Below are 27,590 nucleotides of genomic sequence, written 5' to 3' on the forward strand. Positions count from 1 at the left end.
ACCCTGATCAATTAAAAAACTCCAGCCAAACAAGCTGAAGTCCGAATTCTGCAAACAGCTGCCCACAATTTGAAGAATGCACTTGTAGCCCAACTCCACTCATGCAACTCATACATACGATTGTATTTTGAAATGCTGTTTCTAATGCAATACACTACAGAGGAACATAATGTTTTCCTAAAAAATAAGCAGCATGCATTTTAAGGGGGGATTCGCACTTGAGGAATGTATCTTTTGACTAAAATTCCGCCACCTCAACCAATTTTGTCATACAGTTCTTTTCTCAGGAAAACGTTCATTGCTGCAACTTGCTCAAAAAATCATTGACAAGTATTGTAGATAGGAGCTCTGCCACCTGACAAACCTTAAAGCAATAAAGCCTATGGGTGATGAACTTTTCTGAAATATTGAATAAATGTGTCCGTGTTGAAGAATCTCTACAAACTTTTTGCTATGTTTTATGCTAGTTTCATGAGGTAGCTGATCATTAAAAAGCTGTAAAGAATTCTTACCAGACAAGAACTAATCAACCTCATAGTTTAGCAACTGAGAACTCATTTCATTCACAAACATGGCTGATTTGCTGTGTTTATGTGAAAAATATCAGCACGGGAGTGAAGTTTCAAAGGGGATGAAAATTTTACAAGGAAAGCCGCAACAGACAATTTTTTTATTTCTTTATTTTATTTTATTTTTGTTAACACGTGAAAAATATCAGCCATACGGGAAATTTGTACATTGAATTAGCTTAGCAATGCTTTCTCACTCCTCACACTTTTACCTTGTTATTTTGCATACTCACCTTTCCCTTCTCCCTCTTCTTGCGAGAAGTTCCAGTTCAGTAACTACAGCTTTCCAGAACTTTTTACTCGTGGGACTGGAGCTCGTCGCGCACCACGCATCTTTCGCAAAGCGCGGCCGGGGCTGCCAAGTGCTTCGGGGTCGGTTTTGCAGGGACGGACACATGTGGGGTGCGGGGCGCCCTGAGCGTGTGACCGTGTGAGGAGGTGGGCTGTGTGTGTGGGAAGGGTGTGTGTGTGAGCGAGCCCCTGGTGGTGCGGGGAGGGGCGGGCCAGGGGCGGTGGGGGAGGATATAAGGCGGGCGGGCTCAGACGGGCGGGCAGGGTTTCTCCGGCGGCAGCGATGGGCAGCACCGGGCAGCGGCTGCTCCTCCTGCTGCGGGCACTGCTGGTGGCGGCCTCGCTGCTGTGGGTGCCGGGGCAGGGCCAGCCCCGAGGTGAGCTCAGGGCGGGGGTGCGTGGCTCTCGGGGTGCGGGAGTGTGCGCTGCGTGCCGTGCAGTGCAGCGCCTGCGGGGCTTGTCTGCAGCTGCCCGACACGTCCCGGGGCAGCCTTTCGCCCCCGCGGGGCTGGGGCAGCCCCGACGGAGTGTCCTCCGCCCCCTGGGGCAGAGCCGGTCCGGGGGCCGTGTTGGGCTGCCAGGGGAGCACCGCGGTGGGAGGCGGGCTGGGGTCCGGCAGTGTCGCCCGCCTCGCTGCTGCACTCTTCCCGATGGCCTCCCCTATCTGCTTTATCCCTGTTCTCCTGTGTCTCCACGTTTTGCAGCTGCCCTCCCCCACTTTCCTGGAGCCCTTTCTCCTCTCTAGGCGGCGGGGGCTACCCCGCCCGGCAGTCTCCAGAGCCGCCCACTCCCTTTGTGGGAGCCGGGAGACTCTGTGGAGCGGCAGAAACCCAGGGGAGGGGGCGACCCTCCTGGGCCGTGGGGGAAGGCTGCAGCGGCCCGCGGGAGCTCCCAGCGCAGCCTTTGCCCCGGCGGGAGACGGACCCGGGGTCGGAGCCGGGCAGGGACCGCAGATCCCGGGGGTCCCACACCGGGAAAGGAAGGGGAGTCGGCAGCCCCGAGAGATGCCGCACGCTGTCGCTGATGTAAACTAAATTAAGCTCTGTTATAAGGAGCAAGAAGGGATCTAAACCACTTTCCGGGCATGAGACAGAGGTAGCATGAAGACGTAGTGGAGATAACTTACGAAAGTTCTCTTCTTCTTGGTTTTTTTTTTTTTTTTTTTTTTCCTTTCTCCTCCTTGCACGTGGGCTGGCCGGGACACCGGAACGCTCCGCGGCGAGCTCTTCCTCTGTGAATAACTTCATCACACCGCACCTTCTTTGTTCGAAGTGCTGTAGCTTGGGTTTTCCTGATGAGACCGAAGTTACCGGCACATCGGTTCCCTCTGTTGCTGGGTTAACAGTAGCTGACTCGGCGGCGTGCTGGGTTGTGATGGGAAGCTCTGGTAGGAGCCAGGCGCTCTCACCTTTGGCGTGATTCAGCTCCTGCTGAGGTCCTCAGCAGAATTCCTGGCGAACCCCACTCCTTTTGCACATCAAGTCCCAACCACATTAGGTCTCTAATAAAAAACCGTGAATGGAAAATGGTTGGAAGGCATATGTTGTGCAGATGGATGTCTTGATTTTCTTTATGGTGAAGTGTGGTGTTTGAGATGGATGTAGTGTGGAAGATTAGCATCTGGATGTTTATGGGCTGCAGTAAAAGAGAATGTTTATTAATATAGTTATGTATACAAAACATCTAGGTAAGGAGGACAAAATCAAGCCCAAGTGAATTTTAGAGTCCATATGTTTCAGCTTCTAAATAAATACACTTCATCTTGGTTATGAAAATTCAGTCTTAGAAACAAATGAAAATTCAGACCAAGTGATGCAAAATTTGCTTTTCAATTTTTTTGTAAGGTACCGTTTTGCACACACCAAATAACCTTAATTCAATCTTAACTCCGATTTGAATATATATGTTAGCGTGCAGTTTATAAAGGTGGGAATTTTCCTGTTGCTGATATAGGTTGGTCAAATATAGGTAACAAGAGTCCCTACCTTTTTTTTTTTTTTTTCCCCCCATACGACTTTGCAGTGATCTCATTGTGGTAATATGCAACAGTCTTTGGCTTTTGCAAACAGCTGATATTCCAGCTTTTATATAGTAGCTCTCATTGTTATAGACATCTGGATAAAATGCATATTTTTTATATCAGTGATTGAAGCTACTGGTATATTTGATTGCTTCTAAGCCTACCCTCCTGGGGATATTTAGATGCATAATTATATTTTTCTAGTGGAAAGATCAGGTCAGGAGACCATTCTTTCTACAAGATTAAGTTGACAGAGTTTTTTTTTCTCAGCATGGGAGCAGAGATCCTCCTGAGGAAGCTGTGAGTTTCAGCCCCCCTGGTGGAGAACTGCTTTACAAATCCAGAATTCAAGATAACTGATCCTAAAACAATGTGAAGAATGTGATGCAGATTAGAATAGCCATGTTGCTTTTGTAGAAAGTAAATAACTGAAGCTCAAACTTCTAAGCACTGTGATGATGTGAAAGTACAGGTTAAAGTGAGGCTGGAAAGGTTTCTCAAGCCGTTTTCAAGGGCATTGGAGAACTTTGGGGAAAAGGTATCTTGACAATGCCATGGAGAGTGCGCTGGTAGAAGTTGAAGCACATCTTGATTTTTTCTGTTCAATTCTGCTTCTGTCCTGGCAGCAGATGAAGAAATTGGTGCATACCATGGCTGCAAGAATCTGTCAGAAAGTTCAAGTCCAGTCTAAGAAACACACAATACTAAAGTCACTGCACTGAACAAAGTTAATGATTGGTTCTTTCAGCCTAAAGATAAATGTCTACATAGCTATAAAATTTAGTTGGTATTTTAATTGTAGGTGTTTTGTTTCTCCATCATATTATACCTCTGTCATACTGGAATGCTAGGTTTGTATTTTCAGGAGTAACTCTTCATGAAGTGTGCATCACTAATGTTCAGATACAGAAGAGTTATTTTACAACCTCAGAAGCAAATAGCTGTTTCAGAGGCTCATTGTAGCAGCTTTGCTCTGCTGGATTGCATTCTTTTATTACACTGGAGTTAAATGATACACATCTACAAAGCAGAAAGGAAAATTAGTTAATGATTTTGAACACTACTGTCTGTATTTCATAAATTTGATTCTGCCATTGTCAGGTGATTTTTTTTTTTCTGTAATTAAAACAAAATCCTGCTACTGTAAATGTGGGGTAATGGTAACTTTTAAGGCTATAGTTGTAGACTAAATATTTCCTCAGCTACATCTCACCTCAATTTTTTTGTATACTGGTGTACTGAAGTAACCTCTTCTGCTGTTCCTTCCTGGGGTTTTGGGTAAGTGCTGATGATCAGGGAATTGAATGGCCCCGGGAAGGTGCTCCACTGGGCAGTGCTGAACACAGTTATTTCACATGCCTATCATTTACTTGGGTTTCAGACCTGCCTTGCTTCAAGAATCTGGTTTAGTGAGTATTCTTAGGCTATGACTAACACACAAATCAAGACATTATGGTCAGCAACCACATTTTTTTGCTGAAACATAGGTTATACAGCTTGCTTATAAATCATATTGTTAAAACACTTTCCCAATTAATAATATTAACTGGATTAGTTTGAGGTGGTTTGAACCCACATCTCCAACTTCTGAATGGAGTTCTGTTTTGTCAAGTTGCTGTGACAAGTTATGCAGGAGAAGAGAAGGAGCATACAAAAGAAGGAGCATACAAAATCTCTCCAGACTTGAGTTTAAAACAGAGCTAAGAAGGCAAGTTTAATGGGTGGGGAAGGAAAATGGGAAGAAAAAAAAGCTGATGCTGTAGTTGTATCATTAGGGTGCTCAAAATGGAAGGAGAATACAACTGCAGGCCTTCCTCTCTTTTAATTACTTGCTTCAAGCAACAATCAGGTGTCCAAATTCAGTAGAAAAACTCCTTTTTATCAGTGTCTGCTTTTTTGTTTTGTTTTGTTAGCTTGTTTTGGTTATGTTTTTTTAAATTGGTTTACTCAAGCCTGGCACCACTGATCTGGATGGCTGTGCATCCCACTTAGGGAAGAAGAACTCTTTGGTGCCTTATTCAGGATGGTGAGTTTCATCTTAAAGGTATTGTGCTTTAATTGCAGGAGTGACATAATTTGACAGGAGTTTGAGTTTTTATAGATCTGGCTGTTAGTCTACAAGCCTAGATAGGTGGATCTTACACTCTTCATTGCAAAATTGGGAAGAATGGTATACTTGGCTTAAATTCCTGCACTTTTCCTGGGTTGGAAATCTTGGTTACAGTGAACCTATATACCCCTTGTGTCTTTAGAGCCACAAAATACTTATTAACTGTCTACACTCTTATGTAACTTGTTAGATTATGTGAGAAGTCTCATGTCCACTCACAAAGGAACACAGGGGAACAAGGTGGGGCAACAGCAATAACGAACCCAGAGAAATGAACCCCTGGCAGGGTTGTCTCATGAAGCCACCAGAGCTTATGGGATTGAGGTGGTGGCAGTCTGCAGGGATGGGACTCATCATGGAATGCGGGAGAAGAACATACTGGGATTGCACAAGACTGACTTTGGGATGAGTAAAGGAAGGGCCAAAGATGGGGGGGTGATCAAGGTGGTTTCGGAAAGAAGAAGTAGGGGGGGTGGTGGGGAGAGGTGAAAGATGCTAGAGGAGGCCAACTGCCTGTAAACAGATCACAAGTCAGTCTGTTTGTCTCTCCATGCCCTGTACCTCATCAGTACGTGTCCTGTAGGAATGTATCACATCTGTCTTTTTATTAAGCTCTGTGTCTTTTGGGTGAGGGGAAAACAGTTATGTTCTCTGCTGTATGCATAAGTGCCAGCCCTTGGGGAGAGTACCACGAGTTACAGGGGCCTGGCGCATCCCAGATGCCTGTGGCTGGAGAGTCTGGACTGTGTCCGTTTTGTGTTGGGCCTGTGTGTCAGTGTGGAATCGCCAGCAAACATCCAGTCACACCAGGCAGAAGGGTAAAGGGCTAGGGATATGGGCTCAGCTTTACTATTGACTGGACCTGCAACATGTGGAGCTGCAGCAGCTTACTCTCTGTTGGGCTACAGGACTTGATGCACCCCAGCAACACTCCATAGAGGAGCAGATGTAATTCTGGAGCTCTAGGCTTTTGTTTTCAGTTTGGCTGTTAAAGCCTCAGTGTATTGAAATTTTGTAGAGTACTGTATAGAACAAAGTCAATTTTAGATGATCTGCTTATTATGTCACCTCAAACAGGCTGCACTACCTGTCCTTAGGAATGCTAACTTTGTGGGTACCATTGTGTTGAAATAAGTCTCCCTACATTCATGATAAAAAATATATTTTTAAACTTTTTATTAAATAAAAATGAGGCTTGATCATATTAAAAGGAATTTGTAGTGTAAAAGTAGTACTGTAAAAAGTAATGGATATCATCTGGAGGCAAGTTTTGCTGACTGAGGCATCACTTGAGGTTGGGGGAGAGCAAGAAAGAACCATGAGAAATTTCATTTTTTCTGGTGGTCTGCGAGGAACATCTTGGACATTCTTTGGGGAAAATGTTGTGCTTGGCATTGATTAGAGTCCTAAATTTAAAATCTGCTTTATTTTTTTCCTTCACTTATTATGCAAGAAATCAACAAAAAGCCACAGACTACTTTCTTTTTCTGTTAGAGTACAAAGGTATGCAACAGAAAAATCCCATGAAAGCATTCTAAGTAGACTGAAGTTAAGATAAAATATTTGTCGTAAATATTTTCTCCATTCCCTGAGGGCTTAAAAAATGCATCTCTAGAAATTCAGGGCTATCAGTGTGGGTTGATCAGCTGTTGGTATTTGCATTAGTCTCACCAAGTATCTCCAGGTGGGGCTTGCTGCCTTCACCTACTTTTTTCTGTCCTGCAGACATCTCTTCCTGACCAAAATAAGGAATAGTGTGTTGGAAAAGTTTTGCAAGACAAAATTGGTTAGATCAGCTTGCTGAAGTTTTGGGTTGTTAATTGGCATAAACTTTGGGAGCACATCAGTCAAATTTCCCATGTATTTGTGCTTTTAGGTACTTATGTGATATCTCAGAAGTTGTGTAGGGGGCTTTTAGGCACTAGGATATGGGTACAACTCTGGCTTTTGAGATTTGAGGTGAGTGCTTCATTTGCTTGTGGGTCAGATCAAAAAAAGGTCAGGCATATCTGTGTTCATTGTTTTTTAGTACTTCTGCTATTCCAGGATTTTAATGATTCGTCAATCATTCTATTTTTTAGAAGGGGAGGGGGGAACTGCTTTTGTCCTGAAATGTAATTATTTTGTGCACATTTTTTTTGGTATAGAAACTATATATACATAACAATTTCACAGGAAAAGTGGAAGACTTATTTTAAAATAACAATCTGAAACTTAGGAAGCACAGAAGTGTAAGACTATAAAATACCATTCAGTATCATAATTGCAAATAAGTATAGATGAACATAATTTAGATGCTTTGGTTTGACCTGAAAACCTGGTTTGTTTGTGGTTTTTTTTAGTGTGTTGTTGCTTGGTGGTTTTTTTTGTGTTTTTTTTTTTTTTTTAATAACCCTGGAAAATCACTCTGCTGTAATGGCCATGTGAGCTTACCGAGTCATTGGAAAGGAGGCAGGATTCATGGCAGTCATTTTCATCCACTGCCCTTTCCACAAGTGGTTCTAGTTTGCAGGCTGTGTAAAGTGGCAGCAAATATGAGTTGATGGACTGATTTGTGTTGTCTTGTTATTTCTGGGATTTTCCTACCAGGCAAGGCTATGAGGTTCCCACTGCTGCTTTGTGTAGGCTGAGTAGATTTCAACCTTTAGCAATCAATTCCTTCTGTTTTCTCATCTTTAAATTGTTAGCTTTTGATAATTTTTTTTGAACTGTCATTTGATACAGTAACAACTCTTTGAGAGATATTCCCTAACCAGTTCTTTTAGATTAAAGTTTCAGATATAAAAGTTGTGTTGCAAGAATAATGTAATTCCTTTCTGTGAGCTCATTTATTTTTCTGTGAGATCTAGCCCCCCTCTTGATTCCCATATGAGATTAAATGTTATAAGGCTTTTTAAGAAATGGTCTTCTCAAAGTGGAAACTTGATTTTCCTCTTGGCTCTGCCTGTGTTTTTGTTGCTGTTTTGCACCAAAATGACCTTGAAGGTAGGCCCGTGTCCACTGCCTCCTTTATTCTCTTTGTATAAGCTTTTATTTACTGAAAATTCAAGAGGATAGTACAGAACCTATAGGTATAGGGAATTTGAAAGAACTTATATAGTCTTGATTTCATTGTTGGATTATTACTTTTTCCTGTAGACCTGATGAAGCACAAAGTTTTTAATAGCAAAATCGTAGCTCTTTGCAAATCAGTGACACAAGTCTTGCTGACTGTAATAAACCTTGGAATTCAGCTACTGAGCGTAAACACAAATTGCAGCTAGCACTGGTGCTCATTTAGATAAGTATTGACAGTTTTTATTCAGATTTTTGAAAGCACAGCTGGCATTTTTCCTTCTGTCACAAAACTCAAGTATGTGTGCAAAGAAATGCTTGTGTGGGAAGGAGAGAAAAAAACCTGGTAGCAACACACACATCTAGTGTCGCTTAATTGTGGTTGAGTGCAGCCCTTCTGTGGAGCACTAGAGCAGGGATTCGACTTGTCCCATTGTTTATATGGATGGTGGCAAAGTGAGCTTTGTAGGCAGCACACAAGGTGCTGGGCAGGCTGAGTGCCTGGGAGGATAGTAGGCTGGGGAGCCTGTCTGTAGCCGGTGTTCCTCAGATGCTCCCTAGCCAGGCAGAGCTGCTGTCGGCTGGACTGAGCGGAGCCTGGCCAGTCTTCACTGACTCCTCTGGGTTATTCCAGATCCTTCTGGGAGTATCTAGACTGAGTGAATCGATGAGAGTCTGGTACAGGCAGTAGGCCTGTGCTTGAAAAACCAGGTAATCAAATTCCACCTTCCCTGCTTCTGCCTGTTCCTTTACAGAAGTGAGAAATCCAGCTCCTCAAAGTGCTTCATACTGATAAAACCACGAACAGAGTCCACTGGTTTTTCTTGTCTAGTTTTCATTCAAATGTACGAATAGCCAGTGTGTGGGGGTTTTATTCTGCATGGCACATCCTTCATATATTTTGCCCCTCTTTACAGCACTGCCTTCTCTGCCTATCTTGCACTAAGAGGGGAAGGCAGAAAAGAGTTATAACTGTGTGCTAATGCCTCTGGTGATTAGGTTGTTTCTACTTTATTGGCTGAGAAGGGCTAGATAACAGAAGTTTCAAGTGAAGGTTCTTTGAATTGTCAAGATATGTGGAAACCCTGGTTTAAATTAGGGTTGTGAAATATATGCTGTTGAAATTTCTAGGATTCCTTTTATTTACTTTAGCTTGTAGTCTCTAAAATGTGTGCGCAATGACTTCTAGTAGACAACACCCTTTAAAATATGCTGAAGAGATAAAAATTTTGATGGGAAAATGAAGGATCATGACTTTTGGGGGAATTGCTGTGAACTTACTTTACATGTATAGAGTTACTCATTCCTTCCATTGTTGCTAACCGATGCTTTGGTTTGGTATACCTTTTTTGCTTGCCCAAGTGGTTCAATTTGCTTTTATGTGGTAATATCTCATTACAGCACTAAGAGAAAAATTTTTACAAATAGAAAGCAAAGCTGCTATGTGTCCATGGTTTTTTTTTTTTACTAGAACTGGATACGTTTCAGGGTTATTTTTGAATATTAACAATAAATATCACTAAAACTTAATGAGAATTTTAGAAACTATACCTTTTTTTGCTAAAGCACAAATGTGAGCTTGTTACTGAAAATGTTTTTAGACATTAATATGAATTTTAAGCTAAAACTTACAGGAGTAAGTATTTTCCAGCCCTATCCTATTTTATCTTCATTGAAATAGGTCTACAGTGTGTCTGCCAGTGTCCTCCAGAGCACGTTTACCATTGCTAAAGGCATGCAGCAAACGCAGAGTGTCCCTCTTCGGATGACCACCTGAGAGTGGTCACACTAGGGACAGCGTAGTTTTGTGCATGTTTGATAATATTGTAATAGGGACGTTTTGAGTTGAAGAAATGATTCTGCAAAGTACAGTGCAAGTTTTCTGAGAGGTGGAGGTGGCTGCCCTTTGCAGGCAGTGAGAAAGAGGTGTATGTGACTGGGCAAGGAGCATCAAGATGAATTGCATAATGACTAAAGGAGAATAGATCTCTCCATAGTGATGGAGCTGTAGGATGAGACCTAAAGACAGCAGTGAAGCAATAGGTACAAATTATGACTGCTGGTGGACAGCTGTATTCAGTGCGTATCTTGGCATGGGTCGGAGATTGCCGTGCTGATGTTTAGCTCCAGTGATATGTCAAGATGTCTAGAAGCTTTTTACTATGGATATTGCTGTGCTGCCATGGCTAATAGTGGTAATCGACACGTCCAAGTTTGGATGTCTCAGGTAGGCTGAAAATCTTACAGAAATGATAGGAGAAGAGGGTAAGAAGGGGCTTTTTGATGGTACAGTGGCAGGGAAGAGTTCAGGATGTTTGACCCAATGAAGAAAAACCCTTCTGGTATACTACAGAGCATCAACTGAAGATACAATCTCTCTTTAAAATTTGAGCAGCCTTCCTTATCTTTTCTGTTCTCAAGGACAATGGGAAATAGCTGCCCTCCCTGAAACTCTGCCTACATTGTTGCTACATTTCCCACAGTAATCAGCAAAAAGTGTTTGGGGTGTTTTAGGCAGGATCCAACTATGCCTTGGTATTTTTTAGTTTCACTGTAGCATTGCTGAATTTTAAATTAAACTACTTGAACTCTGTCTGTTAGAATTTTCCTCAAAAATTGTGCTTTGGGCTGAAATGCATAATTCTTGTTTTCAGGCCAAAGGCAAAATACTTTCAGAACACTTGATTAAAATTCCATGTAGCTGGCTGAGTTCTTGTGCATTGATGGCAATACAGAAGAGAACTTTGGTTCCCCCCGCCCCCTTTTGTTTTTGTGTGCTAAAAATTACGCTTTTTCAGGAATTCATGTGTGACACACAAATGCCTTTGATTTTCCAGAAGGCATTTACTGTAAAATAGTAAGAATTTGCAAGTGGAGAGAGTTTGCATCATAGAAAATGTGCAACAGTTGACTTGGTGTTAATATTTTTAAATAGTTGCAATTTGTGCCCTGTGCATTTGTTAATCTGTATGCCTGGAGAGCAGCAGATGTAAGTAAACAAAGAATGGTGTCATGCAATTTTACTTCGTTGCCTAGAGTAAAATACCTTAAAAAAAAAAAAAAATCTTACTTTTTGTAAAGAGCGGAAAGCTGCTTCTATAGTATGTTGAATAGTTAGTTACAGTTGAAATAAAGAAATCCTAGAGGTTATTCCCAATTAACCTTTTAAATCAGAGATTGCTAAATCTTAGTCAGTAGAGATAAGGGAGTGACCAAGTTTTGCATGTCTTCAGGGTTACACAGTTGCAAATCCTTTCAACTCCATTCAACCTGGAGGAAACGCACTCCCTTCTGCCCAGGAAGATCTGGCAGTGATATAGGGCTGTATGTGCCCTGATAATGGCTTTGTGCCTGCTGAAATGGAAACATTTTTCTTCCGTGTCTGAAAACAGGAGAGTTGGTAGTTCTTAGTGCCAAAAACTCTTCAGCTTGTAATAGCTTTTGTTCAGTAATGGACAAACTCCACTTAATTTAAATAGACATTTAACTCCATCTAAAGCAGCTGCATTTTGTAATGTTAGGATAATGCATTCATATTGAGAAAGTGAAATAAAAATATATTTTTTTTAAATTAGGAAAATGAAGTAAACTTTGAATTTCTCTAAGGCTACTGAATAACATTCTTAAATGCGCTATGTAAAAAATATATTTCAGAGTTCCTTTGTAGTGCAGTTACTTTGTTTATGATCACAAGGTCATGCCAACTGACTCAAGGGTATTTATAAGTGCTTTAACCTTCTTAATGTTTATATGGGAAAAGAAGTAGTAACATTTTGTTTGGTTGTGATACTGAGTCACAGTACCAAAGTGTGTGGGACCAGTAAACCTTTAAAATTATTCTCAAACTCAGGTCTCTTAGATTTCACAAATGATAGATAGAAATTTAGAATCAGAAGAGAGCTAATAGATACTTGGGTCATAACTTCTTGTCTATTATAATAAATGATTAGGTGTGAAGCCTAAACCTGCATATTTGTGCATGTAAATATAATTGGGATTAAACCGAAGAGGGTTTTTTTTTTAAAGGTAGGACTATTGCCTCAGCTTGAAAACTAATAGGAAAGAAGTTAAGTGGGAGATATTATTTGTTGAAGGAGTCATAGTAAAAGGTGGAGGAGGGGGAAAAATCTACTCTAGATCCAACATCAATAAGAACAAAAATATTTAGTTTTGGTGATACTAGGACACATGATAGGTGACAAGTGACTGAGGTCCTTATATTGAATGCTAGTCACACTACCAGTACTACTGTCATGTTGCTCTAAGGTAATATTGTGCCTTAGGCAGCATATAAGCAAAACTGACAAAAAACTGAAGTATATAATAGCTGTGGCCTGTATTTACTTCAGGTTTGAGTGAAGATCGTTCCTAAACGATGACTTAAAAAAAAAGCCATTGTAATGCTAAAAGAAAGAACGACCCCCAAACCAACAAACACAATGATGTAGACTCCTCAACAAGTGGAAAAAGCTTTTGGGTGAACAAGAAAGAACTAATTTCATGGTCTGGCAGGTTTGTTGTTCCTTGGCAGCCTGCCCATATGTCAACTTTTGGCTCTTTTGCTTTTAGTGTAAATGCTGTGACAATTTCTAGGCAGATTCTTGAACAGGCCAGCAGCATTAAAAAAAAAATCAATACTTGCAAGACATGACTCGACAGAAGAAATATTGATTATGCTTTGAAAATGAATGATAGAGTACTCACAAATTACCCACCTTTTCTATGAAGTTGTACTGTCTGATGCTGAAAACTAGCATGAAAGCTAGTTTTCTTTCTTCTACCACTTAGTTTGTTCTGATTGAAATAAGCATCAAGTTACTGCCAATATTGAGTGTATTAAACATTTCTGTGGTAGAACTCTTTTATTTATGCCCAAGTACTTAATTTTTTTTTTGTCTTAGATCCCTGAAATTTTTGCAAGTACGAAGACATAATACTAGATACCACATCCAGGGCTGGTGTGTAAGCTATTAAACCTATTGTATTTGCCAGTGTTTTCTATTCTCAGGCTGTCAAAGATGATACGTGCTCCTTTAAGAAACAAGGTAGCTCATTTGTAGGAATCTCTGGATGGGACTGAAAAGCTCTTAACTCCTTCAGTGTCAAGCATTTGCACCCTGACCCATGGTCTTTGCATCCTTATCCTTTCTACTTCCAATTTAAGCACATCACACAGTCTCTGTGATCTACATCTGTGTTTTCAAGCTGAGCATGTGATGGACTCGGGAAGGTGGGGCATTGTGAAGTTTGCACCTGCTAACTTGTTAATGCTTAGCTTTGTAGTCTAACAGATATTTTTAGTGTTAGTATTCGACCTAAACTAGCATCTAACCCATCTGTGGTATTAAAAACCTCAATACTTTGTGTAAAGTAAACATGTTACTGTGTAACTGAGAGGACAACTTTCAGTTTCTTCTGCAGATGTATTATTAGTTAGCTTTCCATGTTCTAAACATTTTAATTTGGAAGTATGGAATTTCTTTGTTACAGACACTTTTCAGCGAGTTTGATAATTCCCTCATTTTAATTTGTGTTCTTGATAATCCCGTTCCCAATACTGCATACTGGAAAATTTAGCATCTTGCAGTAACACTTAACTGGAATATGATGCTTTCCTTACTCTCTCTTTACCTTAGTTTTCCATTGCCTTATATCTATGGCACGCTTCACATTCTTTGAAATTTAATATTTTATTAGGGCTCAGGCTTTCTGCCCTCTTTTGGAAAAGAAAAAACACTTTTTGCCTTGTTCAAATTCTATTACATCAGGACCATCAACCTGACCATATGCTGGTGTTTGGGAATTTTAAGGAAGACATGCAAGTTATGCCAGACACTTGCTCTTTAACCTTCACAAACTAAATGGAAGGAACTAGTCGTGGGAGAATAGTACAGCTGGTATTCATTCTTGAAAGAGTAAACTTTGGCATTTTGTGTTTGCGGTCTGAATTGGACATAATTTTATTAATTTGTAGTGTTACAACTTTTACTTTGTTAACTTTATTAATTTGTAGTGTTATACTTCTCTTCAGTACATTTCTGAGCACTGAATGCTAATTAGCACATAATCCAGCCCAAGGCAGACCACAGTAGGCGACAGGCTTTTGCTGCAGCACTCTGTCTGCATTAAGGCTCTTATTAATAATGCTGAATGCACATAAGCAACCACAGAAAATATTTGGCAGAGAAGCCTTTGCCATTTAGAAGAAGGGGCAAAGTTTCATCCTCTGTAGCTTTTTTGTGCTCCAACAGCTTGCAGGGTTCAAGCAGAATGTTTTTGGTAACATTAACTTCTGTAATGAGTTTTTTTCTTATTGTCCTTTTTTTTATTTTTTTAATTGGTTGGTCCACTGGGATTGTTTAAGTGTAATTTGCAAAAGCTTGACTTAATCAGAGCTGTAAAATAATCAGATTGTTCTGAAAGCGAGTGTTTGAGTGTTCAGCAAATGGCTGCCAAGTAGTCTGTTTTACAAATAATCTGAGCTCATCCCAGGGCCTGATGTGGAGTACACTTCTCTTTCATGACTGACCAGTCTGCAGTACAGCAGACAAGGATCTTTTACTTACCTTAGCATGCAATGCAAAGTGAACTGTAGTATCTTTAAAAGAATTACAAAACTTATTTTTGTGTGCGTTAACAAAACTGCTGAATTTAAGAAATTCTGCTCTAGCTGCTGAGGTCTGAGGAGCCACACTGTTGGAGAAGTGCAAACTGCCAGTAATTCAGAAGGTTAAGGTTAAAAAATTGACTGTGGAAAGATTGGAAGGGTTGTTTACTTGGTCTAGGAAAGGGTGTGTGATAGCAGCCTTTCAGGTAAACAAAAGCTGTAATCAAGATCATCGCAGACCATGAATGCAGCAAAGAGGACTGAAAATTTGTGGCTTTTAAAGTGATAAAGCACCCGAGTAGACTTGTCAGGGGGGTTGAGGAATATCCTTCATTGGAAGCTCTTTAGAATTAGATAAACTTAGCATGTTCTTACATTGAAAGATGATTGAATTAAATAAATGTAATCTTCACCAGCTATATTGCTGTGATTGACTCATTAGTCAGCTGTGCTCTACGGTATGAGAAGAAACATGGAGCTGGTTTTAGGAGAAGATAATAGGCTGTCAATGTAGAGGCTTCTTTTTAATCTGAAGTAATTTAATCTAAACATTGCAAAATAAAGTTTGCAGAGATTTTGCTAAAAAACCCCCAACGTACCCCTTAGTTCCTGTGAACTTGGCATTCTGCTAGCAGAAATTTTTCTCTTTGGAGAGCTATAGAAAATAATCATCTTTCAAAATAATTTCTAATTAGTGGCTTGCTACCTCAGCCTATTGTGGAAATGGTGGTGAAGCTTTCAGCTTTTCAAATGGGTTAATGCTGCAGCTAACACATTTTTAGGCAATGTCTCCTCAAAGCGGATTATAAGGCAGGTCGAGTGTTATACCCCATATCTCTTGCTGACTCTCAAGAACAGGGAATTAGTGCCTTAGTTCCCATAGTTAGAAGTTAATGATTTCAGCCCATTTATTTGAAGGAAAGCAGCCTAGATATTTGATGTGATGATGGGATAGGATTCTGATGAAAGTGTATAGAAAAGGTTAAGCTAAGGATGATTGCTAGTAAAATATAATCAGGGTAAATCTATTGAGCAGGCTAGAAATCTGATAGTTCCAGGACTTTCATTTAGTGAACTCATTTAATCCAAAACGTGAATAAGGCAGAACAACTAAAACAGGTCTGTGGTATTGAGAACTCCTGAGAATGATATAAAGAATGTGATTTCAACTTCTGCAGTGTAAAACTATTACATATTTTATACATTCTAATACTGTGACATTTTATTACATTTTGTCCTTAGTCCTTTCTGTTTTCCCGAAGTGCATCAAGCTATTCTGAACAACTATTACTGTGTCCTCTGTAAATGTTTTCAGTAAATGGGAAATCAATTGCTTGCGAGCAAACTTCAACATTGCCTGCTTCTTATGAACTACTGATTGCCTTAACATTTTTAAAAACGCAAACTTGCAAATGAGAAAAGACCCCTTCAAGTATTTCTGTGTTCTGAGAAATGACACAATAAAAAGCTCACTGTTAGTGCACACATCAGCTCTTTTGTTTTTTAAGTCAGATCTACTTTGTTCACTTGCAGATTACTGCTTTATTACACTCAGCACAAAAAAAGCCAAAATACTTGAAATCAGGCAGTTGAAATCAGGCTGTTGCATTGCTGAATGTCTCAGAGCTGGTCACTGAAGTCTGGTTTGGAGTCTTCATTGTATATGCTGATGAACAATCCAGAAAATATATCACCTCTGGACTCAGTTTGTGGCTTGCTTCATATAATGTTTTGTGTTAATTTCCCATGAGTTTTTGTCTTCTTAAAAAAAACAAACTCTAAAAAACCAAGAAACACCTCTGTAATTTATTCAGCTTCCAAAGAAGATCAGTGAATCTGGGTTTAGAAGGAAGCTGTCTTAAATGTGGCATTTCTGTAAGGAGTTTTGCCATCCTTACTGTGTTGATCTGAATACCAAAAGATGTTATCTTTATTGTGCTTATGAAACATAGATGCTGATATAGTGAAGCCTGTGTAAAGTAGAACTCTCACTTGTATCCTTCTGTTTTTACAACTGTGTTTGTAAAAGAAATTATTTTAATCAGCTATGCCTCTGCTAGGAAGACTTATTCTGGGGCCTGTCTCATTTTCCTACGTGCCATCTGTGAAAATTATTTTCAACCTCTCTGTCACATTGTGAGAATCCATACAGTCAAACACGGTCAAAACCACAGGTAATGTATGGATTTTACTAGAATGCACAAATCCACTTTCCTTCTGCCCAAAACAGAACAGTAATGAAATACTACCAATTTCCTAAGTGAAAAAATCATTAATCAGAAAATGGAATTGGGGTTTCATTCAAATCTAGTTGTACAGAATGCAGCCAAGTGAATTCTTAAGTGAAAAAATATATCAGAAAAGCCTTTAATAAATAGCATACAAGTGCATATGGTTTCCATATTTGCATTAGGAATGTGTAGGTGCTGTGGGCTGAGCAGGGAGAGTAAGTCTAATGTCTTTGGAGTGCATGGATGCTGCTGTATGTGGACAGGGTATCAGAGCTAGACAAAATGGCCAACAAGTCCAGGGTCTGTCAGACCCTCTGCACGTGTACTATGGAATTGATCTGCTCATGTGCAGTAGATCAGGTGTATCCAGAATGAGATGACAGATATGTGTTGGAAATGTCCCTGATCCTTGAAATGCTTCTTGGTGAAAACTTCGGGGGTACTTGGTAGTCTATATCTGTAACAAAGTAAAAACTTTAAAACCTACGAAGAATTAAATTGAGTCTCCAGGCAAAAGATGATGGTGGTACTTACACCTGCAATGAAGAGTTTTTGAGGACTTCAGTAGAACCTGGTTTAAAGTAGAATAATTCCTAAAGAAGTGTAGGTGGTATGATCGACCATTAACTTAGCAATAGAGAGCGAGCTGTCCTGGCAACAGACATCTTTTACTTAGGCAATGATTTGTATCAATCCATGCTGACTTGTGTGAATTGTCAGCACTTTGAATCTGCCCCAATAAGCTGCATGCTCCAACTGTCCCTATTCATTCTGAAGAATCAGAGTCAACAGGCATATTGGAGCAGATAAAATAGAAATTGACTGCCTCTTCTACTTTAAAGCTCTTTGCCGATCTTCCTTTTTCCTGGCATACTGCATGCTGGCCACCTGTTCATCATCTAAATACATTACAACTGGCTTCAGTTAGGGGTGTGATTCCCTCTGCTTTTTCTGAACTTGAACTGTTTTGTCTTTCCTGTAGGAAAACTCTGAATGACATAATTCTGACAGTACCAACTCACCTTTTCAGTTCTCCTTTACTGAGTTCTAGTCACACATCTGTCTAAAACCAAGTCCTTACAAAATAGAGCAACTTGCTTGAACATCTAATGAAAACGTGCTTAGCTTTTGCACTGAGCTGTAGTGAACCAGTTGCTATTCTTTCTCAAGGTCAAATTAGCATCTATACACTTCATTTTCTGGTAATGGGAGGTATGTGAACCTCTGGGGCAAATGAGCAGCACAGTAGCTGGGAAAAAAAAAATCGAATTCAAGAGTTCACCTTACCATGAAAAGAGAGAGCTAGCAATTAGAAGTGAAAGAGCTGGATTTAAAACTTCTTCCAGCTTTCTCAGGACCACCAGAGTCTCTTGCAAAACACTGAACTGAAATTCCCAAACAGAGATGGGCCCAAGGGTGGCAAGAGGAAGTAACAAATACTTTAGTGCAAAGTTGGTTGCAAGGTGTTTTTACAAATAGAATACAGTCAATCAGACTTGATTAGCGAGCTGAGAAGTCTGCTGCTGAATCCTGTACAGGTCCATGTGGCTGTGTTGCCATCTCTCAAGGCTGGTTCAAAACTACAGTCAGCTAATGTGATAATAGAGCCTGACGGTTCAGCAGTGAAACAGGGATGGTTTTATATGTAGCACTTGCCTTCCTTTCTAGTGGGAATAATATGATAAATCCAATTCAGTCAATCATTTGTGCTGTACTTTAGACAGACAACTGTAAAAGTTACATGGATGAAGGGTCTAGAGAGTAAGTCCTATGAGGAGTGGCTGAGGGAGCTGGGGTTGTTTAGCCTGGAGAAGAGTTGGCTCAGGGGAGAGCTTACCACTCTCTGCAACTCCTTGCTAAGGAGGTTGTAGCCAGGTGGGAGTTGGCCTCTTCTGCCAGGCAGCTAGAGACAGGATGAGAGGACATAGCTTCAACCTGTGCCAGGGCGGTCCAAGTGGATATTTGGAGTAATTTTATCACAGGAAGAGTTGTTAAATATTGAAATGGACTGCCCAGGGAAGTGGTGGAGTCATTGCTTCTGAGGTTGTTCAAGAAATGACTGGACATGGCATGTAGTGCCATGGTCTAGTCGACAAGGTGGTGATTGGTCAAAGGCTGGATTTGATGATCTCAGAGGACCTTTCCAACCTAAATGATTTTGTGATTCTGTGATGTCTTCAAGAGTGCAAATATAATTTGCCAAAAGTTCAGTTTAATGAAACATGGGATCTTCTGCTGGATTTTTATGTCGGTTACAGCCACTTGGATTTTATAGCAGGATATGACAACAGTCACCTGTTATCTGTAAAGGGCTCATTTAAGTGACTGATTCTGTTGTTGCTCGTTTTTATCATACCTACCTCTTCCTATGAGCAATAAAAATATATAACCAGATATTTGGTGGTGGGTTTTCTTTTGGAGGGGGGGAGGCAAAGGTTGAGTGGAGGTTGGCAGAGGAGCATCTAAGAGCTTTTGAACTCCAAACTCTGAGTGCCTGGATTTTCTTAATAAAAGACTGAAGAGGAACCAAGTTCTTTAAAGATGCAACTCATTTATTTGCAATTTACCTTTTTTCCATTTTTTTTTTAATTGTATATGCTTATTGTTTCTTAATAAATCATCTTTTACACTATTCTCAATCTTCCCTGAAACCTGTATCTCTACCTCTGCAGTTTGCCTTAAAATGTAGTTGTGTTAAAGAGACTCAGAGGTGAACATAATCAACTCGGATTTGAAGAGATGCAGTACCTTGCAGAGTAAAGCTAACAAGCTCCTTTTTTTTTTTTTTTTTTTTTTTTTTTTTTTTTTTTTTTTTTTTTNTTTTGGATTCTGGGGCCAAGCTCCAGTGCAACTGACTTGGATTGAAGTGTTCTTTCTTTGTATCTCTGTGGGACCCAGAAAACTCATCATGAGATATCTTTGCTATTCCTTTGGCACAAGTCCGTGTACCAAAGTTTATTGGAGACAATTTATGTCACTGTAACAAATGACCCTGGAAAGAAATGGTAGGGCTACTGTGTAATGGGAGTAAAGGTAGTGAATGACCTGAGAATGAATGGATAGCTCTTGAAAACAGGTTGATAGACCCCTGCGTGAACAGTAATGAATACTGAATAAAGCAGATTTTATATAATTGGAGAGTAATGTATGTAAAGGTACCCTCTTCCACTAGTGAGCTTTCTTGTCCAATAGGAGAACAGGGGCAGCATTTCTTCTTTGCTTTCAGCTACAGATCTGGAGCTACACTGCACATGTAGTGCAAGAGGCGAGAGAAGCCTGTGCAGAAAGCATGTTGCTGTCAAAAGAGCCTCACTAAAAGTGATCAATAGGATGGCTTTAGCATCCTCGTCTGTATCAGATTTAGGTATAATGAGAACAAGGCATCTGACCTAGTCTGGATTTAACTTAAAGTCAGGATTCAAAAAAATAAAAAGCTCCATCTCGCTCCTATTAAGTTTCAAGTAAGACACAATTGAAAACACACCAGTTATTATTCATGCTGTGGTACAGAGGGTTACAGTGTAGCCAGATTTTCGACAGCTGAAGGCGAGTCTTAAAAAACACTGAAACTTTTCTCTAGGCTTTCCAGGATAATGCAATTACTAGGCAAAGACACTTTAAATTAAAGGAATATTTAATGTTGCATTGTTGAGAACACAGAATCACGGAATTGTTAGGGTTGTAAGGGACCTCTAGAGATCATCTAGTCCAACCCCCCCTGCCAAGGCAGGGTCACCTAGAACAGATGACACAGGAACATGAGAGGGAGATTCCATGACCTCCCTGGGCAGCCTGTTCCAGTGCTCTGCCACCCTCGATGTAAAGAAGTTCTTCCTCATGTTGAAATTAAACTTCTTGTGTATTAGTTTATGGCCATTTCTTCTCCTCCTGTTGGTGAGCACCACTGAAAAGAGCCTGTCACCATCCTCTTAGCACCCACTTTTGAGATATCTGTATGCACGAACAGCTAAGAAAAGCAAAATTTTAGTATTACAATTTGTTTTGTTGTATGTTGTAGATAATGAAATAAAAGAATTCACACAGCTTTACTACTGAAAAAGGCTTTTATTTTCCTAAATATGACTGGGTTTTATTTTTTGTTTGTTTTCAGAATTCCTTAGAAGAAAAATATGATTTTAATGCCTCACTATTGCAACACTAACAATTCTTGTGGCACTCTTAAATACACCATACCAAGGCTCTAGCTTTGATTTATGTCCAGTGGGTTTAATCTCTAAAGACAGGACTTTTCAAAGTAATTCTGTTTTTCAGAGTTGCTTCTGAGAGGAAATGGAGTATCTCTGTTACACCCTAACTATGAAAGGAATAAAAGCTTTTTAGCTCAGGAGGGATGTCTGGAAACTGATAACAACATTGCTGAGAAACTGTGTTAAACTTCTGTGGCATACGGTATTCTTGAAATTGTATCAGTAGCCTTCAAGCCAAAATAAAACTTTACTCCTTTTAGAAAAGGCAGAGGATTCTTGGTCTGGTAGTAGTAATCCTGAAACGCTTAGTATGTTGTTACATTATTCCAGCGTTCAAGAACACCCCCCTTTGAAAGAACAGTAAAGTGTCTTTGTAAAGATTAATAAGTAGCAAGCAAAATATCCTTTAGACTTTACAAAGACTGCAGAAGAGCTTGTAGCAAAGGGCTAAAGTTCAGTCCTTAAATCTTGCAAGCCTGGAGAGTCTTGTTCAGGTTCGTGGTGTTGCTGCTGTTGCAGAGAGCTCCTGTTAAATGCCGTTTTCCATACCAGCTGAGTGCGTGCTGTACAGTCCCTCCTTGCTTCTGGCAGTGGGCCAGTTGCCCTCCTGGTTTTGATCAATTCACAATGCAAAGGAAGGTTTCCAACTGGGAAAGTTGGTTTGCAAAAACCCTTGTGTTCCTTAGAATAAAGCACGCAACTGTGGAGTGAAGTAACAGAGATATTGCTGTCAGGGTACCAATTTTGCATGCCTTGCAATGTCACATTATTTCTTTCAAGGCCTGTTCCCTGCCATTCTGAACCTGGCCAGCAACGCTCACATCTCCACCAATGCCACCTGCGGGGAGAAGGGACCAGAGATGTTCTGCAAACTGGTGGAGCACGTCCCTGGACGGCCCCTCCGCAACGCCCAGTGCCGTGTCTGTGACAGTCACAGTGCCAATCCCAAAGGCAAGTTTCACGTGTTTTGTTGTTTGTTTCATCGGTTTGTGTCTTTCTTTTAACCGTTCCTCGTGAATATGGAGTGTATTACCGTCAAATATGTTTTAGTTTTAGTCTCTCTACTATGTGAGTGCAACTGCCTTTGAGCAGAGAGCTGAGGGAAAGTGTAAGCACTTTGAATCACCATTGAGCACTGCAGGAACGAATGACAGCCTTATTGTTTGAGGGCAGATGTCAGTTTTTACTTTTTTTATGACAGGAAGAAATTGTGTTCAGTGTGAAATAAATGTGCTGAGTCAGAAGTGAGGTTTATTTCCAAGAGATGTTTAATTTTTTTTGCTTTGAAACAGAGCAGCAGAGATGTTTAATTTTTTTTTTGCTTTGAAACAGAGCAGCACCCAATTTCCAGTGCAATTGATGGTACCAATAACTGGTGGCAGAGTCCCAGCATTCAGAATGGAAGGCAATATCACTGGGTCACCATCACCTTGGATTTAAGGCAGGTGAGTAACACTTAGATGAGTGTAATTAAATGTGTGTAGATATAAGCCAATGCAGTTGATTGCAGCTCCTCTGTGTTTAGGTGGTAGGATATGTACAATTTAACTCTTCAATAGCACTTTAGTTAAATATACTAATATGAACTGATTTTAGACAGATGTGGTTTTCAGTCATTGTCCTAGAGCATCTTGAAGATTTTGTTCCTATCAGACTTCCTATCGTGGCATAATAACAATTGTATATGTGTGGATGAGGGGTTTTACTCTCATCCACGTTCCTTCTGTTTTGGTAATCAATTCCATCTGTACCAATTCCTTATGTCTTGATAACTTTCCTCTACCCAACCCTTCTGTCTTTTCCCCAGCAGTCTTCTGATATTGTGTTCCTCCACCTGTGATTTCTTACAAGTTACTTGAAGTCTGTGTTATCAAGGGCTTATTTTTAAGCAACAGTGTTTTCAGGGTATTGGCCTAAGCACAGATTTTATATGTGAGGATACATCTGTTTCTGTTTCTTAACTATAACTGTTAGGCCATCACCTGATTGTTGTACAGTTTCTTAGAGTAAATGATTTGGAATAGGACATAGTTGAAATGCTGCTATTTGCTATAAGAAAACAGCACACAATACTTCCAAGTATTAGATCCAGAAGTATTGTAACTCAGATAATGAGTTTCAGAGGAGAGAAAGGTAAGTGACTGGAGGGTTAGTGCACACATCAATTATCTCACAGTAGGTTGCAAGTTAAACTTTTAAAATTTCTAGTAATTTTGCAGATTTACATTAAATATGCAAACCTGTTACTGTAACATAACAGTCAGATTGACGTGTAAAATGTCAAAAAGTTCAATTGCAGGATATCCAGAACCCTAGGAAGTCTGACTTTCCTCAGTTGTGGGGTAAACTTCAAGGACTACAATGCAAAACATGCATAAAATTGGGCAAAAGTGGTACTACTAAAAGAAAAGTTGATTTGCCACTTTCTGTACTTCTTTTCTAACTTGATTCTGATCACTGTCTTTTTGGAAGGAGCACTGGGAAGAAATGTTCTGTATTATATCTTCTGTGAACTTTTGCTATCAGCTTTTCTGAAGAGTTAGGGATTATATTTCTGAAATAGTGATTTCTGACCCTGGGGAATCTGGAACAGTCTTGGCAGAAGTTGGTTCCTCTGTTTTGAGACTTCATGGCCAAACCTGGAGGGGTTCATCATTATTAGGCTACTAAACCGTACAGAGTATTTACTAATTTATTAGTTTGTCTGTTAGACATGGAAGAATCTGAAATCTTTTATCCTGCTCCAAGAAAAGACAAAATAATTGCTGAAGAAAATGTATTTTTCTTGTTTTTTTCTTGTTGTTTTGCTTTGAACAGATCTATGCACTGGGCTAAGTAAGTTGTTTGAAAATCATAGCTCAACAATTCATTCTCAATATAGGGATGCTTCCAAACTCTGGAAGAAGCTTTGTTACTTACTAAGAAATGCGTACTTGAGGTGTACAGTCGGTAAAAAGCCTTTTGCAAGATCTCTAGACCCAGTTTGAAAGTTATTTTAAAGATTAAATCAGAAGGTTTAACTTTGATGTTTTCAAATGAAGTGTAGGTTAAGCAAGTGCCTAGTTTGCTCTTTAATTAGAAAGCAGAACTGTTTGGAAAATAATCACAGGTTGTCTTTTGTCAGTGACAGAAGGTTTGGATAAGACTTTCTTGTTGTTTGAAGAGTTAGCTTTGTGTTTGGTTTGTAGATGGACAAACAGGAAGGAAAAATGAAGGAGGAGGGAATGCCTTAGTTTTTTATCCTCCTAGAACAATTTCACTTTGGAAGCAGACCAGCTGAGCTGCCCTCTAAATCTTTTATTCTCCAGTCTTAGTGCTGTTGATGTTTCACCACATACATATCTCTCCTCTCCTGACCCACGCTCAGTTTCACTAATTCGATTTGAAAAGTTTCCCCTAAGGGGCCATTCTTCTGTGTTTTCCTTAGAGACTTTAAGGGAGAGAAGGCATCTAGGGCTATGCAAACTGAATGTAAATTATGCTCTGTGAGAAAGGATTCGGTTAATAGAGATTGCTTGAAGTCAATGAGTTATTAGAGCTGACTTGGTGTGCTTACTTTAAGCGAGTCAGCACAAGTAAAGAAAACACAAAAGAAAAGCATATGAAGGACCTTAGTGACTTCAGTAATTATTTACTTCATACATTAGCTTGAGAATGAGTTAAAATACACTTCTAGGACCTTTAAAAATATTCCTGAAAGTTAGTACCTGTAACTATGTGGGTTACAATATAACTTTAGCATTGGTACATTTTTTTTTTTATATTTCAAGCCTTGTGCATGAAATCTTTTAAGTAGCATATTAAAGTAAACAAGTCCTTCAACTTTCCTTGCCAGAGTGTTGTGCCCTTTCATGATGAATGACCATCTGGTCATATTCATGGTGGGTTCTTCTGTAATTACCAGAAGTTCTAGATCTAAGAGTATTTTTATTGTTTCTTGGGATTGTTATTGTTGTACATTTTAGAGATATAATCCAGGCAATTGGGTTGGTGAGTGCTGAAACATAACCTTGTCTGGCAGATATGGGGAAGATACCCTTAGCTGGTGAAAGCTCAATTCCAGTTTACCCTGTGTGAATTTCTGTGGCTGTACTCATCTCTTGGCTCGAAAGTTAAGGGAATAGAGGATATTCTTTTAGCTAGTATTCTACCTTTTACCTAATTTATTTAGTCTAAAAACAGCTGGACTGAAAAGCAGTTTGATGGAGTCTCTTTAAGAGAAGAGGGCTGGCTAATAAAAGCAATATTGACATTGCTGTTTTGATCTTCCTCCTTTGTGGAATCTATGCTATTTATAACTAACGCTAAGCATTTTGTAAGGGTAGCTAGGACTTATGTCATGATTCTTTAGCTCACATCATATCAACTAGGTAAATTTGTTCTAGTGTGCTTTTCAGTCTTTCCAGGATTCAGATCTATGATAGTCTTTTCTTCCCACACACTCCACCACCACCCCGCCCCGGCTCCCTCTTTCCATTAAATGTATGGCAGTGATCCAGAACTGCGGAAAGAGTAGTTTAGCAATGAGGTGTCGTATTGATGTACAAGACACTAAGATTTGATTTATGACCTTGTGCTTCCTACACTGCCAGTTCTACAGTAACAAAATGCACAGCATTGGTTTTTGATAAAAACAGCATTTTTGCCTGAGTTTGACCCCCTGGACAGCTATATTACAAAATTTTAATAAATTTTAATAACTTTAATAAATGCTGACTGTTGCACATTTAAGCAGTGTGATTGGGCCAGCTATAAAATATTAATCTGTGACAACATTAAACAAAGACCACTTGCCTCAGTTTTGTTATCATGCTTCAGACTTTTAAAGGTATTTAAATGTACTGTGTTTACTTGGTGTAGCAGAATGGCAGACGTTTTTATATCACAAAGTTCTTGAATTGTAAATCAACACCAATTCTTCTTAGAAGACCCGTAGTATTGAGTTGAGAAAACAACTCCACTTCCGAGTAAGTTGTAGCTCATGAATATTTTATGAGTACTGGATTGCCACTCAGAGGCTGATGTAAGAGTAATTTGTACTTTCTGCTATTAGAAAGTTTAAAAGAATGTAAATATATGATTTGCACAGAGCTTTCATCTTGAAATGAACTGGCAAGAACAGATTTCTGTAGAGATACATTGTTTGCTGATGTAAAAAAATATTATTCTGTTGACTTCGCTGGACTAATGCTAATTTATTGTATGTGGCAAGCTGCCTTAAAAGACTTTTGTGGCTTTGTAAAACTGATGATGCAAGATTCAGGGTGTTCATCTGTACATTCTTACAAGGCAATTCTTAACTAAAATGAATTTTTCTTCTATTCCAAAACAATGACTGCACATAATGAATCAAAATCTTAAAGAAAATATAATGATTGAGACTAGAAATTCTGCTGAATTTAGTGTATTTTGCACTTTTAAGATCACAGAACACTCAGAGCAAAATGTTGCAAACGGTTGCTAGGCCTCACGGTCTCTATGAGACTGAAGCCATCTTTATCCCTTAAAAAGACATTTCTGTGAACAATATAAGCTGATACTTAAAATGTCCCTTTATGTAGTCTTCTACTCTTTTAGAGTTTGCACAGATTAGTTTGGACTTTTTTTGGACAGCAAAATGAAATCTGAGAAAAAGAGGGTTTCCTTGTAACCAGGTTTATATGTGTTGACAACACTGAACTGAATAAATTTTGCAGTTTCATTTTAAATATGTGGAGTAATGCTAGTTGTAATAAACGTTTTCACCACAGGACTGGTCATGCTGTTTGAAAAACATACTTAGCTGCTTTTTAGATTCCCTTTTTGCACTCGTCAATAGGACACCAAGGTTAATCCTGAGGTTCTAAAATCATATAGTCCTCTCAGGTTTTTTCAAGGTCAGATGGAGTTTGGACTTGAATTGGCGTGTAGATCTGAAGTAGAAGTCGGTACCTCTGTTCTTTAGTTAAATATTTCTGAAATTTAGAAAAAAAAAATATGTTGGGACTCATCTTTCCCTTTAGCTTTTCAGTTTTGGAGCCTGGGGCTCAAATACTCGTAATTACACAAAGACAAAATCTTCTCTATTGTTGTCTTCAATTCATGTATATTGAAAAATATTACAGGGAGACTTTATCCGAAAAGATACTAGGAAAATTGTTCTTGCCAGGGCATGTTGTCTGTGTGGGTTGTAGAGCAATGACCATACCCTTGGAAATTGGGATTTGTGGCTAGCATCTGCTGTGTCCCCACTGCTGGCTGATTGTAAACTCAGCTGCTACAAAGAAGAGGTTATTTAGAAGTAGTTTCTTTGGCTGGTCTTTACAGTCAGGATTGAAATGCCTGTAAAATGACACTTTTAATCTATGGCTGCTTGGGAATTGTTAACTTGCTTTGACTTGCCCTTTTTACCCTTGTAGTTCAATAAGGAAATTAGTTGTGGGGAAGTTATACAGTCAAATTAAAGTGTACAAATCATTAGCTCTTGTGCCCCACAGCTCAGGTTTATCGTGTAGCTGGTT

The 27,590-nt window shown here is 39.6% G+C and overlaps 1 protein-coding gene across 1 annotated transcript in view; it reads left to right on the forward strand.

Moving 5' to 3' along the window:
• Window positions 1-1,147: 1,147 nt before the first annotated feature.
• The window catches only part of LAMA1 (laminin subunit alpha 1), a 100,491-nt gene continuing 74,048 nt past the window's right edge, over window positions 1,148-27,590 (forward strand). Inside the window, exons 1-3 of the mRNA XM_027882066.1 lie at window positions 1,148-1,237; window positions 21,871-22,041; window positions 22,423-22,535. Coding sequence (XP_027737867.1) covers window positions 21,951-22,041; window positions 22,423-22,535 — 204 coding nt within the window. The 5' untranslated portion in view covers window positions 1,148-1,237; window positions 21,871-21,950. The remainder of the gene's footprint in view (window positions 1,238-21,870; window positions 22,042-22,422; window positions 22,536-27,590) is intronic.

This window comes from Empidonax traillii, unplaced genomic scaffold, assembly GCF_003031625.1.
Source record: "Empidonax traillii isolate 1590-97213 ecotype Southwest subspecies unplaced genomic scaffold, ASM303162v1 scaffold100:size1405979, whole genome shotgun sequence".
Taxonomy (NCBI): domain Eukaryota; kingdom Metazoa; phylum Chordata; class Aves; order Passeriformes; family Tyrannidae; genus Empidonax; species Empidonax traillii.